Source organism: Amblyomma americanum, chromosome 6 (genome assembly GCF_052857255.1).
Source record: "Amblyomma americanum isolate KBUSLIRL-KWMA chromosome 6, ASM5285725v1, whole genome shotgun sequence".
Taxonomy (NCBI): Eukaryota; Metazoa; Arthropoda; class Arachnida; order Ixodida; family Ixodidae; genus Amblyomma; species Amblyomma americanum.
The window spans coordinates 117,803,470-117,819,944 of NC_135502.1; the positions used below are offsets into that span (position 1 = coordinate 117,803,470).

At 49.8% G+C, this 16,475-nt stretch overlaps 1 protein-coding gene across 1 annotated transcript; it reads left to right on the forward strand.

Annotated features, from left to right (window-relative positions):
• Positions 1–364: 364 nt before the first annotated feature.
• LOC144094955 (E3 ubiquitin-protein ligase MARCHF3-like) lies at positions 365–9,469 on the forward strand. Its single transcript, XM_077628819.1, has 2 exons — positions 365–720; positions 8,588–9,469. Exons 1-2 carry the CDS (start codon positions 439–441, stop codon positions 9,092–9,094), a joined length of 789 nt encoding a protein of 262 aa, XP_077484945.1. The 5' UTR covers positions 365–438; the 3' UTR covers positions 9,095–9,469.
• Positions 9,470–16,475: the final 7,006 nt, after the last annotated feature.

Below are 16,475 nucleotides of genomic sequence, written 5' to 3' on the forward strand. Positions count from 1 at the left end.
GGGGACTTGGTACGCATTGAGACCAAGAAGCTCCATTTAAAATGCGTTTACACGGAGGATAATCCTTCTTTATGCGCCATTACTGAGTGCAGGGGGTAGAATAGGTCATTTAGCACAGTTTTACTTCATATTGACGGAATAATTGTTTCCGCATATGGAGTTTAAAGTGTGACACAAAACATTTAAGCAGCCATTTGGGTTGATTCTTATTTACAGTGTACGTATTTTTTAACAAAGTGTGCATAATGGAATAAACTAAGATGGCGCATGATGCATTGAGCTCGCTACGCTTTCCAAATGTGCGCCCAGTTCAGCAGCTATAAATGCTCACTCCGGATAAGAGAGAGAAGAAGATGAAGGGGCCGAGATCAGCGCTGAAGCTGACGCCGGGGGCGGCGGAAGGGGGGTCCGGCTGCTGCTCTCAGCAGCGGGGCGGCCATGGCGTGGTCGGAAGGGCGGCCCGAAGAGGGCTCGTCGCGATCCGCTGCGGCCGGCGGCAGCGTCAACAACACGCAGGACGGCTCCGACAACGCCGACGACACATCCAGCATGGGCGAGTCCGGCATGTGCCGCATCTGCTTCCGGGGATCCCGCGCCGGCAGCCTGCTGTCGCCCTGCAACTGCCGAGGGACCATAGGACTCGTCCACAAGGAGTGCCTCGAGGAGTGGCTGTCACGCAGGAACACCGACGAGTGCAACATCTGCTCCTACCAGTTCAAGGTAACGAGTTGCACATACCCGAAAGACGCGGGTTCGACCCTGGCCGCGGCGGTTGCATTTTAATGGGGGCGAAATGCTAGAGACCCGTGTAGTGTGCGGTTTCAGTGCACGGTAAAGAAAGGAACCCCGGCAGTCGAAATCATCAGAGCCCTCTACTATGGCGTTTCTCATAGCCCGAGTTGCTTTGGGAGGTTAAACCCTATAAACCAACCCAAACCAACCTCCGCACTCCTGGGTGCAAGATCATATATAGATCTCTCCATCAGGACTCCCTGGCCGTCACTATACTTCTCGCTGTGCTGCTGTATGCTCCTTGTGCCAGCACAACGGGAAAAGTAGCACAAGCTATCTTCACCCCAACCCCTTGATTTAGCGAAGCTCCAAAGATGACGCGCCTTTATATCTCTCTGGTGCACCTGATGTACAGGTCTATAGCATCTGCTGTGCGTCAGTGCAGGCGACAGATGTGGCCTTCGAATCCTGCACCCAGTACAAGCGTCAAGGACAGTCAGTCCGGACTGCTCACTGTTTACCGGCAGAGCTCGGAACTCACGAGAGCCGAAATTGGTCGCATTTAATGGAAACTCCATGTCTGTATCCTGAACCGCCTCTCTGCTTAATGAAGGAGCCCGGACCTTAACTTATACGCGCTACATGCATGACGTCTGGGACAAATTCATTGTTAATTCTGAAGTGAGAAGGAAAGCAGGGCGTAGAGTTGCGGCCTCTTTTGCGGCAATTCAAACAAACCCTACTGGTATTTTTGAACTCGCGCTGAAGCGCACTTTAGCATGAGCACTATGTCTGACTTAAAGAGCGGCGGCTGTGCATGGGGACTTTGCGGCCATTGACGACACCGTGCTATTTAGATACAGAATGCTCTGTCACTCGCTAGCCAGTATTACTAATATCTAGGCAGGATACCACAGGGAAGGCCATGCAGTCCTAGGTTAAGGCTCGCTTCCTGTTGTGTATCTGTGGATCTGCGGCCCGGTTGGTTTTTGTGGGACCCATAGATGTCGCTCTTTCTTCGTCGCCCTCATTTCCTCGTAGCGGGATGACGAAAAATTTACTCATCTCTGCAGATATCCTTTGACCGCCCCATTTGCATAGCTTTTGTTCGGCGGCCTTCTTTTCCGTGCCTCTTTTAAGCACAATTCTGTTTTCGTATTTTATTCGCGTTGACTCTATTCATGGTGCGGGGGCTAGTACGTCGCAATGGTCGTACACATCACGCCGTTGAAAGCCTTCTGCACGTAGGCCTCCGAAGCAATGGGATAATGATGGCGACAGACCATCTGGACCGATGCGCGTGGAGGAAATCGCTGCTAAAAGGCACAGCAATTGTGGTCGTGACAAATCTTTTCTGCGACACGGCGCCCCTGACGAACTGAGAAACACCGTTCACGGCAGAGCTGACGCAAGCCATCCTGTACTACAGTCGGAAAGGACAACTATTTGCAATTTACGTCAACGCCAGCCTCAAAGTCTGAGATGTCAAGCTCCCCTACACCGTCTTTCTCCACAACGCTGCTGTGCAGGAGACCACCCAGATGATGCCTTTTATGCGCCTCCATGGCACAGACGGTGCCACCACGCTCGACGGCTTGTTTCCCAATGTCACCCATTATGGCAGCCTTGACGCTGCCGCCTACCCACACCGTGCAGAAGAAGCCTGACTCCATGCTCGGCTACTAAGGACCAACATCGCACCGACGCCAGATGCTACAACCTAAGCCTACTCCGCGAGGAATAAAAGTCGGTGACATGTTGGGTGCAGCTGCCCATACGCCGCCACTTACTCAGACAAAAACTTTTGAGCCCCTATTTCAGCAAAATCTTTCGTCGACTCGGAGAGCTTCACTACGAAGTCGCTCACGACGGAGCAACATCATCCCAGCGGCGCGGGGCAAGCCCATACGCAGTGCGTGGCGTGTGCTTCAAACATTATTACTCGGGCTAATGGACTGCACTGCTTGCTTTTTATCGTTAATTTTTGTCAGCCTTTGTCTTCACTGTAAGCATTGCGTCGATGCTATATTAATAAGGGTGTTATGCCGCAAAGCCTTGCTGTCTGATTATTCCCCTTACTTTTATTAGGCGCTAGCATGCGGCGTTATCACTTTGCTACGACAGAAGTGACCTGATCTCTCGGGAATTATTGCAGTCGCGTGCAAACGTTTCTGTCTTGGCCGATTTTGCTGTAGATGTTACATTCACCTTATGTCGAACGTTCGCCGTTAGGTTTAAATTCAGCGCGGCCTAGAGCGGTGCCATTTGTCACCCGAGGACCCTTCGGCCAATTTGCTGCTATCGACACGTTAAGCGTCCCGCTGTGCGGAAAACCCGGCGTCGTGGGCGGCGATGGCGTGAGCGAAAAAAAATGGCAGGGTTATAACGTAATTAAATCGAGTAGACAAGCGAAAGCATGTGTTTAGCCTGGTTGGCGCATAGTTTTGCTTTTCTGGGTCGTCGGCACGTGTGGCGCGATATTAGTCGCAGGTTAACCTCTGATCGAGCTTAAGCTGACCTGATCTGTTCACGCCATAGATGAACGTTGATGAAAACGACGATGTGCAATGCACAGCGCGAATGTGTATTGCAGTTTAACACCAGGCGTGGTCGGCTGCGGAGATAGCGTAGTGCCCTCTCGCAGTGGCCAGCGAAGCTGATCTGTTTGTGCCGCCGCGGGTTCGAAATCCAGTTGCGGCAATATTTATTTTATTTCTGCATGGGCTGTTGCTACGCTAGCTTTGGCCAAGGTCTCCCTCAACGTCACCCTCCCACTGGCTGCAGCTGGCACGACGCTCCTCCAAACTAACATGAGCTTACCAGAGTTACTCCGAGGCTTCACAAAATATTCTTTGTTTGGGACTGCGTTAAGTACTTCTCTCGCACTAAATTCCCAGTGAAGCAACCTAGGAGAACACCAATATCACATGACCTCGTTACGTTCTCACTACCTGCCCGCTGGATTGTGAGCTAACTGCCCGCCGTGGCAGGTGGCGGCTAAAATAATGATTGGTCGCGAAATGTTGTACAGGAAGCCCAGCCTATAGGTCTCACACGCCACACCGGTGGCAGTGCCTGCCATCGCAGGACAGCGGTGCATCACTTAACCGCAGCAACACTGCGCCAGGAGTGGTATGAGGACTCCCAGGGTTCTATGAATGTAAAGTAGACCGTGACGAATTCCGCCTATATGAGCATTAACCCATTAATGCCATTGCGTCGTACCATTAAGGAGGAGATTGCCTCCTCTAGTTCAATCAATCAATCAATCATTTTATTCAGACATGAACTTGTATGCACAGTACATGCCCACGAGATGAGACAAAAGGAAGAAGCTGCTGGCATTCTTCCTGACGAGGCCTCACCCCGGGTCACAACAACTCAACAAGCTCTTTAGTTCAATTTTCACAGTAGTTGAAAGTTAATGAAGGCACATAGGATAACAAAGAGAAAAGAAAAAGACCAGTAACGCTACAGTTCGCAACACAATAGAAAATATGACAAGAGTGAGGCTATCACTGTAAACACTACATAGCACAAGTATTTGATGGGTCAGTCGTACGCATAAAAAGCATCTTCATTTTCTTTTTGAAATGACAAGTGGTTTTACAAGTTACAGCTTCGTCAATTATGGAAGGATACACATTGCATACTGCAGAAATTTGGTTATCAATGTGTTCGGTGCCGTTGTTTGTCCGGGCACGACTGGAAATAAAAGACGTGACTCGCAGACTATAGCGTATGTTTCTGTTCACGTACTTGTTTGTGGAAATATAGGGGAAAAACCTTCCACCCCCGCACTGCCACTCCGCGGATGCCGCGTTTCCGCTCGCTGACCACGGAGGGGTTCGTGCTTTTTTTTTCTTTATTGCCTGGCTTTGACACAGAAAATTGCACATAACAAACAATCAACAAAAGACAAACGCTATGTACACCCGACTCGAAGTCAGCCAGCATGAGTCTGGCTTCGTCAACTTAAAATTCACGCAGTGTACAGAGTGGCTCTAGTCTTGAGAGCCACTCCGGAGGCTCCGCTGCGGCCTTCTGAATGGCCAGAAACATGTCCATACTTTCTCGAAAGTAGATTCGGGCAGGTCTTGCGTCTCTGTCACAGTGAAAGCCTGCTCAAAGGGGTTCGTGCTCAAAGGAACAAAACGAGGGAAGACAAAGCGCGAAAACCCATATGCTATTAACGCGACAGCGTTAAGGGCTCCGTGTCGAAGAAAAGCCGATGTCGTCGGCGTCGGCGGCGTTGGCCGTGAGCGAAAAATGGCGCCATTATGTGTCACATCTAGGGTGGACACCTGAACCGCGCCGTAAGGGAAGGGATTTTCCTTCCCTTACGGCGCGGTACGGGTGTCCAGCGAGAATTGTGAGACAGGCGTCATTTCTTTTCCTTAAAACCAATTTTCATTTCATTTTCCTTTCCTTACGGCCCGGTTCGGGCGGCCACCGAGATATGCGAGACAGGCGTCCTTTCCTTAAATTGTCCAACGGGCCACTTGTCGCGCCGAACGGGCGATAGCGTTCCGTGAACACCTTGGAAACGCTGCAACGCGCTGTCGCGTCTCACTCTTAGAGACGAAGCTTAAGTGTCCTCCAAATTTTTTATAACACTTGCAATTAATATACAGAGCGGGCCAGCTAGTCACAAAATATCAACGGGGCATTCCTCGGAAATAGAAAGCTACGTAAGCAGGGCTTCCGACTTACCGGCTGGGGCAGGGGCGCGACTTTGGAGGTATCGGCGGCGAACATTTGTATCCGCCGACAATGGCGGTCGGGTCTCCCGTGTGCGCCGCTTTCTTGGGGCAAAGCCATTCCCGAGCATTTGCTGGGGAAGATGCCGAGAGCGCGCGTTTGCTGCACTCATTTCGCTGCTTGGAACCAGAAGTGCAGCGGCAAGACACGACGGATCTCCATGCGCCGGCCACGGAAGGTGACGACAGCGTGCTGCTGTGACCGCTCACGACTCTGGCCGGATCCCTAACAGACCCTCCCGGCTCCGCGGAATTTCGCGTAACCATCGAGGTGGCGCTCCCATCGCTGCTTCCGTTTCCTCCAAGAGGGACACTTCCCTCCTCGCCGAGCCGGTGCCGCTCTGACGCACGACGATGAAGATGGTAGCCGCATCGAAACGGAGGGGGAAACAATTTTTCCATAAGTTTTTCCTGTTTGCCTGCACAAGATCGCACAAAAAACACTTGTCGTTCCACACAGTCTTCTCTGTTCCTTCCGCAAGCTTCTGCTTGCGTCCGTGCTCCCTTCCGAGTCACGTGACGATATCAAACTATAAACAATGTGATATAAACAATACAAGATAGTTTCTGGTATTGCCCGGTAACTGTAGCTCAGAAATCTCGGGCATCCCTCGCAGAATGCCTCACAGGCAACGTGTTGTCGCACGCATGAAAATATTCTCGCTCCGCCTTCCTTCTCAACTGGCGGATTATACTGAACGAAGCCTAGGCCGTCATTTCTTTCCGCAACTAAGGTAGGTTTGTTAGATGCAGATCCTTCAAAAGAACGGCATAAAAAGTTTAGTAGAAGACAGAAGCAAATTATACTAAATGGCAGGGGCCTCAGGGTAACAATCAAAATCTTAGACGCCTATTTGTAGCGATAGCTACATTACGCTAGCGATTCGAGCCTTCAGCGTGGAGGCGTTGAGGCCACTGTGGCAGTGCCGTGGCGGTGCCGCCATGTGATCAGGTGGTTGCTCACGTGGTGCGGAGCAGTTGCCGGCAGCGGGGCGAAACCGAGGGCGGGGGGGGGGGAAGAAGGGGAGAGGGTGAATCACGTCCAGGGACGAAGATGAAGAAGAAACGCCCAGCGAAACGGAGCGGCGAAAGTCTGACTTTGCAATTCGACTCAGCAAGTTCCCCTCGGCCAGCTGTAGCTATCGCGTCACTCCAGGTTTAATCAGAGCTAAACCACAGCCAATTTTTAGCAACTAATGCCACTCTAGAACGGGAGCACATAACAGAACATAATTTATGCATCACAGAAGTGGAACAATAATTTCAAACTTCGTGAACTTCCTTTTAATAACCTTAAGTAATTTTTGTATGCTCCTGCAGTGAAGTAACGATCGGTTGGTGCTAATATTTTATAGTTTAAAGTTATCTGCATGTTATTTCTTTCGTCTGTACTGCCTTCCCGCGCTTTTTAAAAATTAATTGTATCATTTGTATCACATGAAAAAACTGACGGCACTTTATGCATGTGTTTTGCTTTATTCCTCGTAAAACGATGAATAATGATGGTGGAAAGTTTGAGGGATGACAGTGTACAAAAAAGTTATTCCTGAGCATTTTAACAAAGCATGGCAATGCAAAGTGAGCAAGCATGAGGATACATGCTCGCTCTATCCGCTGTCACAAATGCCAGTTGGCTGACCAGTCAGGCAACACGGAAATATTCCTTTTACCGTGAACCCGCCCGCTGTTAATATTGTCCAAGACTACCAGCCTGCTAAAATTCATGAATAAGGAAACAAAAAACAAACAGAAGCTCCACAGCTACTAACAAAAGTTTCATCAGTTAGGACAGAAAAGCACGTAAGTACACTAGCCACGGCTTCACAGCACCATACAAGTGACAGGCAACGTACTGTCTACTTACTTACCAGTCCGTTGCAGACACTGGTAACTAACTTGCTTCAGTTCAGTATGCAGTCGTGCTTCGTTAATAAATCCGCTTTGGTTCCCGAGAAAAGCTGACTATAAATCTAGTCGCCCACAGTAAATAATCGGTAAGAAAAAAATGGTAAGAAAAACGCTATGATTATCGCCTGCTTCTCTGCATACTGGTGGGCAGTGACGTTGAAACCAGAGAAAATGTTGGGAGCCACAAGTGCGTTATCCTAGATGCCATTATATTTGAGGCAGTGGGGTGCAGTTTGACTTATTTCCTGCTAGGAAATTCCAGAACCCACTAACCGCTAGTGCATATCTGTACTATGTTGGCTGACAGCTCCTGGATATGGCTTTTAATGTCGCAGAAGTTCCTAGACGTCACAGCCTTTCATGCAAACCGGCAAATGATAAGGCCTATTGACTGGGCCCCTTGGCCCTGTAAAGCATGAAATCAGAAAAAAAAATGTTGACTGACATTTGCGCTTTCGCACTGCCTTTTTCTGGTGTCCTGTACTCAAAATAGAGGGAACGAAAGGTCTCTTTTTGGCAGTCGTGACTGTTCCGATCGCTATTCATGTTAACGTGGCAAAAATACCTACGTCCCCTTAGGCTCTTAATTTTCACCCCAGCTATTGGTTTGGTTTGTGGATGTTTAACGTCCCAAAGCGACTCAGGCTATGAGTGACGTCGTAGTGAAGGGCTCCGGAAATTTCGACCACCTGGGGTTCTTTAACGTGCACTGACATCGCACAGTACACGGGCCTCTAGAATTTCGCCTCCATCGAAATTCCACTGCCGCGGCCGGGATCGAAACCGCGTCTTTCGGGTCAGCAGCCGAGTGCCATTACCACTGAGCCACCGCTGCGGCTTTCACCCTAGCTATTGTAGCAGCAAATAGCTCCTATATTAACGAGACGTAGATATATTGAAAAAGCTTGGTTTTCACAAAATTGTGAACAAATTTCGGGTCACCCATATTGACGGGGGTCGTATTAACGGGGAACGACTGTATAGTCTTCTAGTGAAGAATTCAAGCTGCCCCTCTGCGAAAGCTTTTTCGCAAGCTCCCGGAAACCACGCCGCATTATTGGAATAACGGCTGCCTTTATAATCAGAGCTGCTGGTGATATCCGAAACGCTGATGCTCTCTGCGCGAACCTGCATTCGCATTAATTCGAAGCTGCTTGAAAAACCACCGCTACCACCGACTTGTGCAGGTGGAGCGGACGCCCAAAAGCATCATGGATTGGCTCCGCGACCCCAGCAGCCAGGCGAATCGCTGGTACATCCTGGTGGACATGTCTCTCTCCCTCTTCGGCGCCGTCATGCTGCTGGTGTCCGCCTGGCTGTCGGCGGTCGAGATCATAAGCGGAATCTCGTCGGTGCTCGGCTGCGTGCTCATCGGCATTATCGTGGTGCTCGCGGGACTCATCTGCGTCGCCGACATCTACCTTATGGTGCGCCACCACCACCAGGCACTCATCCAGTGGCGCCAGAGCAACTGGGGTGTCCGCCTGGTGTTGCCGAGCGGCATGCCCGACGGCGCCGCGTCGGCGGAGGCCAGCGGTACTCCACCGGGTCCACCACCGCCGCCACCGCTGCCGCCATCCGAGCCCCCCGCTTCAGTTCCGCCCGCCCTCAACAGTACTACCGCCGCCAACGCCGCGACGACGGATGCGGTAACGTCACAGGACTCTCAGAGCACCGACCACCCCGTCGTGTGAAGCGCGCTTCAGGCACGCCTGTGTGTCCGACTGCGCATTCGCGGTGGTGTAGGTGCTCCCGGGGAGATGGCAACGAAAAGACATTGGACGAACGGCAGGACCCTCATCGCGTTCACGCTTACGCCACGAATGAACCATTCCAGAGGCGATCTCAGCGTACGTGATAAAAGAAAACTAAATTTACTATAGCGAATGACGACTGGTGGACGCCGTGGTACAGAACAAAATCTCACCCCCTGCAGCCGATGAGTGAAAGCACTCGAGTACTCCCAGCGAACTTCGCCCGTAACGATCTCCTCCATACTTTAGCACCGGCATACTTTAGCACCGGTGAAGAGAACAGTGCCACCGAATAAAACGCAGCTCGTGATGAAAGTCGCCTTTTCTTTTAACATGATAACGGAATGTGTCCCGTGTGGCAGAAAAGCCGGCGTCGGCGTCGTTGGCCTTGAGTGAAAAACGTACAAAAAATCTACAGAGGATAAATCTAGGGGGATGGTGGGCAACCTAGGTCATTCTATTCCAAAAACCTTTATTTCCATCAGAAGGGAGGCCCCCTACTCCCTACCCCCGGCACGCAGGCCTAGGGGGTAGGGGCCGGGACATCCGCGATTAAAGGCAGGCAAAGAGTTGCTGGCTCTTCGCGGCCTCCACCGCCAGATGAATGGCTTGCTTCTGCTTGACGGGGTCCGTGCTCCGCAGAAGGATCTCCCAGGCTTCTCTACTATCAATTCCTTCGTTAGCCTCTAGGAGTCTACACATTCCCAAATTACGTGATCGAGGGTCCCCCTCTCTCTACATTTTTTGCACTTATCATCTATGTCTTCGTCTTTGAGGACGTGCGATGCCCAGACCGAATTAATGTAATTTCCTGCCTGTAATCTGCGCCAGATCGTCGCCTCTTTGTTTCCGAGCTCTCTATCCGGTAGAGGGACTAGTCTCCTTTGTAATCTGTAGTTTTCAGTTATTTCCGTGTAATTCTGCAGTCTCTCGTCTAGTTCTTTGCAGTCGGGCGGTTCTGCTCCGCCTCGGAAGTAGAGACCTCGAGCCAGAGCGTGTGCCGCCTCATTGCCTGGAACTGACGTGTGAGCTGGTGCCCATACGAGGCTAATTTTCCTATCTTTCCTCCTGTTAGTATCCGCACCGCTTCTGGTGCAATCCTACCTCTACCATAGTTATATATGGCCGTTTTGCTGTCGCTAACTATGAATTTTGCTTCTGTCCCTACGCAAGCAAGCGATATTGCAGCTTCTTCTGCCGACTCCGGATTGCGGCTGCGTATGGTTGCTGATGAGACTGCCTCACCCCGGCCATCCACCACCGAGGCTACCGCCGCTCCCAGCTTGCCACTCGCCGCGTCCGTGTATGCTACTGTTTTCTCGTTTGCCTCGCTGAAGCGCTCCGGAATAATTTCGACCATCTGGGGATCTTTAACGTGCACTGACATCGCACAGCAAACGCTAAGGCGCCCGTGTGCTGTGCGATGTCAGTGCACATTAAAGATCCTCAGGTGGTCGAAATTATTCCGGAGCCCTCCACTACGGTACCTCATTCTTCCTTTCTTCTTTCACTCCCTCCCTTATCCCTTCTCTTACGGCGTGGTTCAGGTGTCCAACCATATATGAGACAGATACTGTGCCATTTCCTTTCCCCATAAACCAAGTAATATTATTATCGCTGAAGCGCCTGACTAGCGCCTCAGCTCTCTTCTCCCTCCTTTCCTTGTGGAAGGTGGGGTACATATTCCTAGGGAGAGGATCCACCCTAAGTTGTTCTCTAATTATTCTTGGGATGTCCTGCTTCTTTTGCATACACCTGTCTATTTGTAGTCCTACCATGTTTAGGATAGCCCTACCTGTGCTGGATTGGCTAAGTCTTTCCAGCTGGGCTGTTTTAACAGCCTCGGCGATTTCCCTCCATGTGTTGTGAACTCCCGTTCCTAAGAGTCTTTCGGTTGAAGTGCTTATGGGTATACCGAGTGCTGGCTTGTAGCATCTCCTGATTATCGAATCTAGTTTGTCTGGTTCCGAGGCACGTATATGAAGGTATGGTGTGGCGTAGCTCAGACGGCTAATAACGTAGGCCTGCACCAGCTTAATCAGGCTCCTCTCTTTAAGCCCTCTTCCCTTGAGGGCTACTCTCCTAAAGATTCCTATGACCTGTGCCGCATAGCCTTCCAGCTTCTTTATTGTCGCATCATTATATCCATTGCTTTGGATATGGAGACCAAGAATCCTGATCTTGTCTACCTTGGGGACCGGTTTACCTTCGACTGTGATGTTAAAGTCATTGCTTTGTCTAAGCCTCAGAGATTTAGGGTTGTACACCAGGAGCTCTGACTTCTCTGGTGAGCACGAGAGCCTCCTGGCTGCTGCGTAGTCCACCACTATATTCGTGGCTTCCTGCAGCTTGCTCTCGATGTCAGCGTCGCTACCCTGGTTAATCCAAACGTTTATATCGTCCGCATACATGCTGAAGTTTAGGTTTTCTATCTCTGAGTCTCGTGGGGAGGCCTCTCATTGTGAGGTTAAAGAGGAGCGGGGATAGTACAGAGCCTTGGGGGTACCTCTGCTTCCCAACGTGATTTCCTCTGATTCTATGTCCTGATATTTTATACGCGCTGTCCTATCAGACAGGAAGTCTTCTGTAGTTGTAGGTTGTACAGCCTACACCTACTTCTCGCAGTTCTGCTAGGATTGCCTCGTGCTTGAAATTATCAAAGGCTTTTTTTAATTCTAATCCTAAGATTACCTTTGCGTCTCTCGACCGCGAATCTATGATGTCGTGCTGAAGTCTCAGCATTACATCTTGGGTGCTCAAGCTCGGTCGGAAGCCGATCATCTCGTGTGGCCATAGCTCGTTGTCTTCCATAAATCGAGTCATTCTCGTTTGTATCACGTGCTCCATTAACTTTCCTACGCAGGACGTAAGGTCACGCGACCTTGTGACGTCATCATAAAATATCCAACGCATTGCGAGAATACTGAGTGCCGTGGCAGGTTTCGAATACATTAATGACTGGACGCGGGAGCTTCCCCGGGAAGAACAACCTGTGTCTCCCAAGTCTCACCGGTGACAGCACATGCCATCGCAGGGCAGTGACGCATCGCTTAACCGCTGCAAAACTGCACCAGATTGATACCAGGACTCCCAGGGATCTATGAACGTAAATTAGAGAACGACGAATTCCGCATATATGGGCATAAACCCATTAAGCTTAAATGACACAAAACGTTCTCGTAACAAAGTACCGAAAAAGACCCAACCGAAGGACGTCCTCCAGAAATAGCTTGCGCGTCGCAATCAGCTTTTGGCCTCTTGGGTTCTTGTATTTAGCTCTGCTGACCCTAATATCGTTGTAATATGTAAATTAATGATATGCTTGGTAGTGTAGGTCCTTGACGTTAGTTGTGATTGGCGCTTTTGGCCTACCCAGATGGAAAACCCTTAATGACGTGGAACAAAACAGAGGCAACACCATTTTTGTTCACTGCTCCTGTAAATCCCTGTATCTGAAAGCGCTTGTACTCGAAGCGATGGAGACACCATTACTACCTTCTTTATAACCATGCTCCCGTTACTCCCATACCCCGCGCAATGAGCAGCTGCAAGAGCAAATAAGCTGCCCTGGAAGGAAAAGTTCAAAAAAAAAATTCAACAGATCTCTCTGACAAGCTCTGTACAAGCGTAATGCTTTGAAATTTTAATTATATTGCGGTTTTTTTTGAAATTCGGGAACACTGATGCTGCTCTATAGGGCGTTCCAGAAAGGTCTGCTTGCCACCCAGCATTTGACAGACACGAAAAATATGGCAGGGGTTCAGCGTGGCTTGAACCTAGTTATACGAGCGAAAGCTATGTTAAGCATGCCCTCCATTGTCTCAAATCAAAGGTCAAGGTGAAGGGTCAAGGTCAAATGCCAGGTACCCAGTGGTAAGTCATATGATCATGTGGTCATACTACCATAGTTTGGCCATACCACCACGCAGTTCAGTTCGGTTTTACCTTGTGAGACATTGAAGGTCATTGTCGATGTGGTGCCCACTGTCTGAAATCAAATGTCAAGGTCAAGGGTCAGGGGTCAGGTACCCAATGGTCATAGTCATATGATTGTGTGGTCATACTATCACAGTTCGGGCCATACCACCACGCAGTTCTGTTTGACCTTGCAATGCATTGAAGGCCACTGTCGATGTTGTGTCCACTGTCTCAAATTAAATGTCAAGGTCAAGGATCATGGTCAGGTACCCAATGGTCATACGCATATGGTCACGTGGTCAAACTACCATAGATTGGCTCATAACACCATGCAGTTAAGTTCGGTTTGATCTTGTGAGGTATTGGAGGTCATTCTCTCATACACATCGAAATTGGAAGTTGTACCTCGAGAAGTAGAGCTCCCGCTCTAAAAGGGACACACTCCTGCATTCTTGCATTTTAGAATGCGGGTACAACTGCAACAGGCATGACGACATTAGGCTATCTTAAGGTCCAGGTACCGAGCATAGCAAACTGCACGATGATATTGCTCCCGACAGCGTAGGGCGCATGTGACCTTTAGCGCCATGGCCAGTTGTCACTTCAGCTTTTTCTGGGCCCGCCTGTTCCGTATTATTACCGCGTAGTGTACAGCTGGCAGGCCAGAACAGAGGCACAAACGCCTGCGTAGAAGTTGAAAGCTGTTTATCGGATCAACTCGAGTCTTCAAAAGAAGTGATCTCGACGGCGACAATTGCAGAAAGTGCTCTCGGAGGTCGTCCAAGATCGGAAGTACCACCGCTCTGGTGGTGGTTCTTTGACCAATTTGAATGTAATGTAACTTTCGAGATAAGGCACGGAATAGGCAATAATCTTGTCTCAGAAACTGCGTGCGGTTAGTTTTCGCACCGAAATACGGCGACTGCTCAAGCGGTAAGCAAAGTGATGAGGCCGCATGCTGACAGCGATTATTAAAAAAATAGCGCCAAACAAACAACGTTTTGCGGCTTTAACCCCCTCTTAAAGAGTTGTCCACGCGAAACGCCGCCGTCGGGCTTCTGCGTGGCCAACGTATGCGGCGACGTCTAGGTTTTCTTTGTTGAGGACTTCCATCACCACTGCTTTGAGCGTGGTCGTACTCAAATGTCCTCAGTCATGAATGGAGTCCTCCGGGTTGGCACCAGGAAAGCTTAGTTCTAAAGGAACACCATTTAGGACCGTATAGTGTCCCATGTCTTGTGTTCGGGAACATTTTGGTTTTTAGGGGTGCCGTAAGGGCTCCACTATACGCTCTAGACAAGAATACGCCTATGTTGGAGTAAAAAGGATGAAGGTGTCCTCTAGCTCACTTCCTTTTATAGAAGAGTGCGCAATGGAACAGATTACTCCCTTTTTACTCCTTTGTTTTTAAAGTGTACGGCTGAGAAGGAAGTCTGAATGTCTGGTTACTTTTGGCAAACACAGTGTATGGCAAGCATGTTGGGGATGTTCTTGCTCAAGCGATTTGTAAGGGCGTTGATCTGTGGGCGGTAGGCAGAGGTTCTTCGATTACTCGTGTGACTGTACTGCAGACTGGCTTGCATACGCTAAGGCCTAAACATGCCGGTCGTCGTGTATATAAAGATCTGTTCGATGAAGATTTGGGCGTTTTCCGTACATTTTTTAGACGCCGGGGCGCTTGCTTCGGCATAATGGGCCATCTAGTCTGTCGCAACAATCATCCACTTCTTACCAAACGTGGATGACGGAGAAAGTTCAAGCAGGTCCATTCCATAATAAGTCTTCGTCGGCGGCAATATGCAATTCAAAACTTTTCTTTGCGTGGTGGGCTGCGTTATTCGCCGTTAGCAATCTGGGCAAGTCTTCTCTTCGTGTAGGGTAACCGGTCGACGGATAGCCCTGGGCAATAATACTTTCCCCGCATGCTGCGCAGAGTGCGAGTATATATGCGATGTCCATTTGATGGTTCTTCATGTGAAACTTGCAGAATTCGATCACGAAAGTTTTCAGCGGCGATAAACAGATATGCAGCGTTGTTAGGAGCGAGCCTCTTTACGAGATCGTTCTTTAAGCAGAAGCGAATGAAATGGCTTAGATAGCCCAAGGAAAGCATCTACAGCGTCTTCACATTTAGGCGATGAATCCACAGCTAAGGGCTCATGACAAAGCTTGCGTCGGAGTATTTGAGTCGAGACTTGTAAACCTCTGGGGTATCAGAGCCTTGGAGTCTTAACCTTCCCAGAGCGAGCGATTTTCAGTTCTTTAAGGGCGGTAAGCCAGAATAGAGATTGATGGCCACTGACTACGTTGAATGGCTCACCTGAAAAGCAGGGGCATATCAGTGTAGCCTAGATGGCTCTACGGCACTCTCTTGCGTTACCGATGACGCGTTTGAGTCAATTTCTCTTTGAGCGAGTATCGCGTCTAGACCCAGGCTACGTGCAGCAATGTGGAGAGCGGTTTCGGCATATTCATCGAAGTGACCGAGGACTGGTGGTGCTTGCAAGCTCACAAGCTGTGCCGAATTTTATTGAAGGCTTCGACTTGCAGTGGTTTTCTTCTGAACGCAACGTCGGATTTCGTCAAATGCACGAAGTTCACGGAAATGCTTCACGTAAAAGTTTTCCACAAACCGTCGGTAATTGGAGCATAATTCCAGTAATATACTTTTGTTATATAATTTTGTCGTTCGGGCGCGGAAATTTTGACGCTCGGGCCAGAGCAGACCCAGTACTTACTAAAGATATGACCAAGGAGCGAAAATCAGTCGTAGGCGAAGCGACACCTCTCCAGGTTCAGGGTGAGTCCTAAAGGCATAGTTGCGTCGTTACTGATGCAAGCCGCTTCATGTGATCTTCAAAGTTTCAGTGCACATTACTACGTTGCGCAGCATAACGAGACATCGTTGCCAGTTCAGGCCTCCTAACTCTGTGTTGATAGCACGTACGAACGCAGCTGCCGCACACCAAAGCCCGGAAGGCATGAGCTTGATCTCAAATGGCCTAATGAAGACCATCTGCTGTCGGAGTCTTTCGTTGACTTCGATCAGTCAGTAGCTGCTCTTGAGGTCCATGGACGAGATATACTTGGCATGGCAGATCAGGTCCTCTGTGGAGTAGAAATAAGCGGGGGGGGGGGGGGGGGGATCGACGCAAAAAGCGGAGTTTGCCATCTTTCTTCTTCACCAAAACAATGGGTGAAGGCGATGCGCTCATTGAGGGCTGGATAACACCGTCCCATAGCACTTCAACTTCCTTCAACTGGCTACGCGTTCTAGCGTTGACACTCGGCAGGAGTTATGCCGGAGAGTTCGAATGTATTGGTCGGTTGCAACTCGGTCCATATCAATGAGCTTTTGTTGCCCCTTTGAAAAGGACGTAAAGCAGTCGCTGTACCATCGAAC

Bases quoted from the DNA above. Each gene is read 5' to 3' on its own strand.
- LOC144094955 (XM_077628819.1), top strand. From the start codon at position 439: ATGGCGTGGTCGGAAGGGCGGCCCGAAGAGGGCTCGTCGCGATCCGCT. The intron at 721-8,587 runs GTAACGAGTTGC...CGACTTGTGCAG, and splicing joins TCTGCTCCTACCAGTTCAAG to GTGGAGCGGACGCCCAAAAG.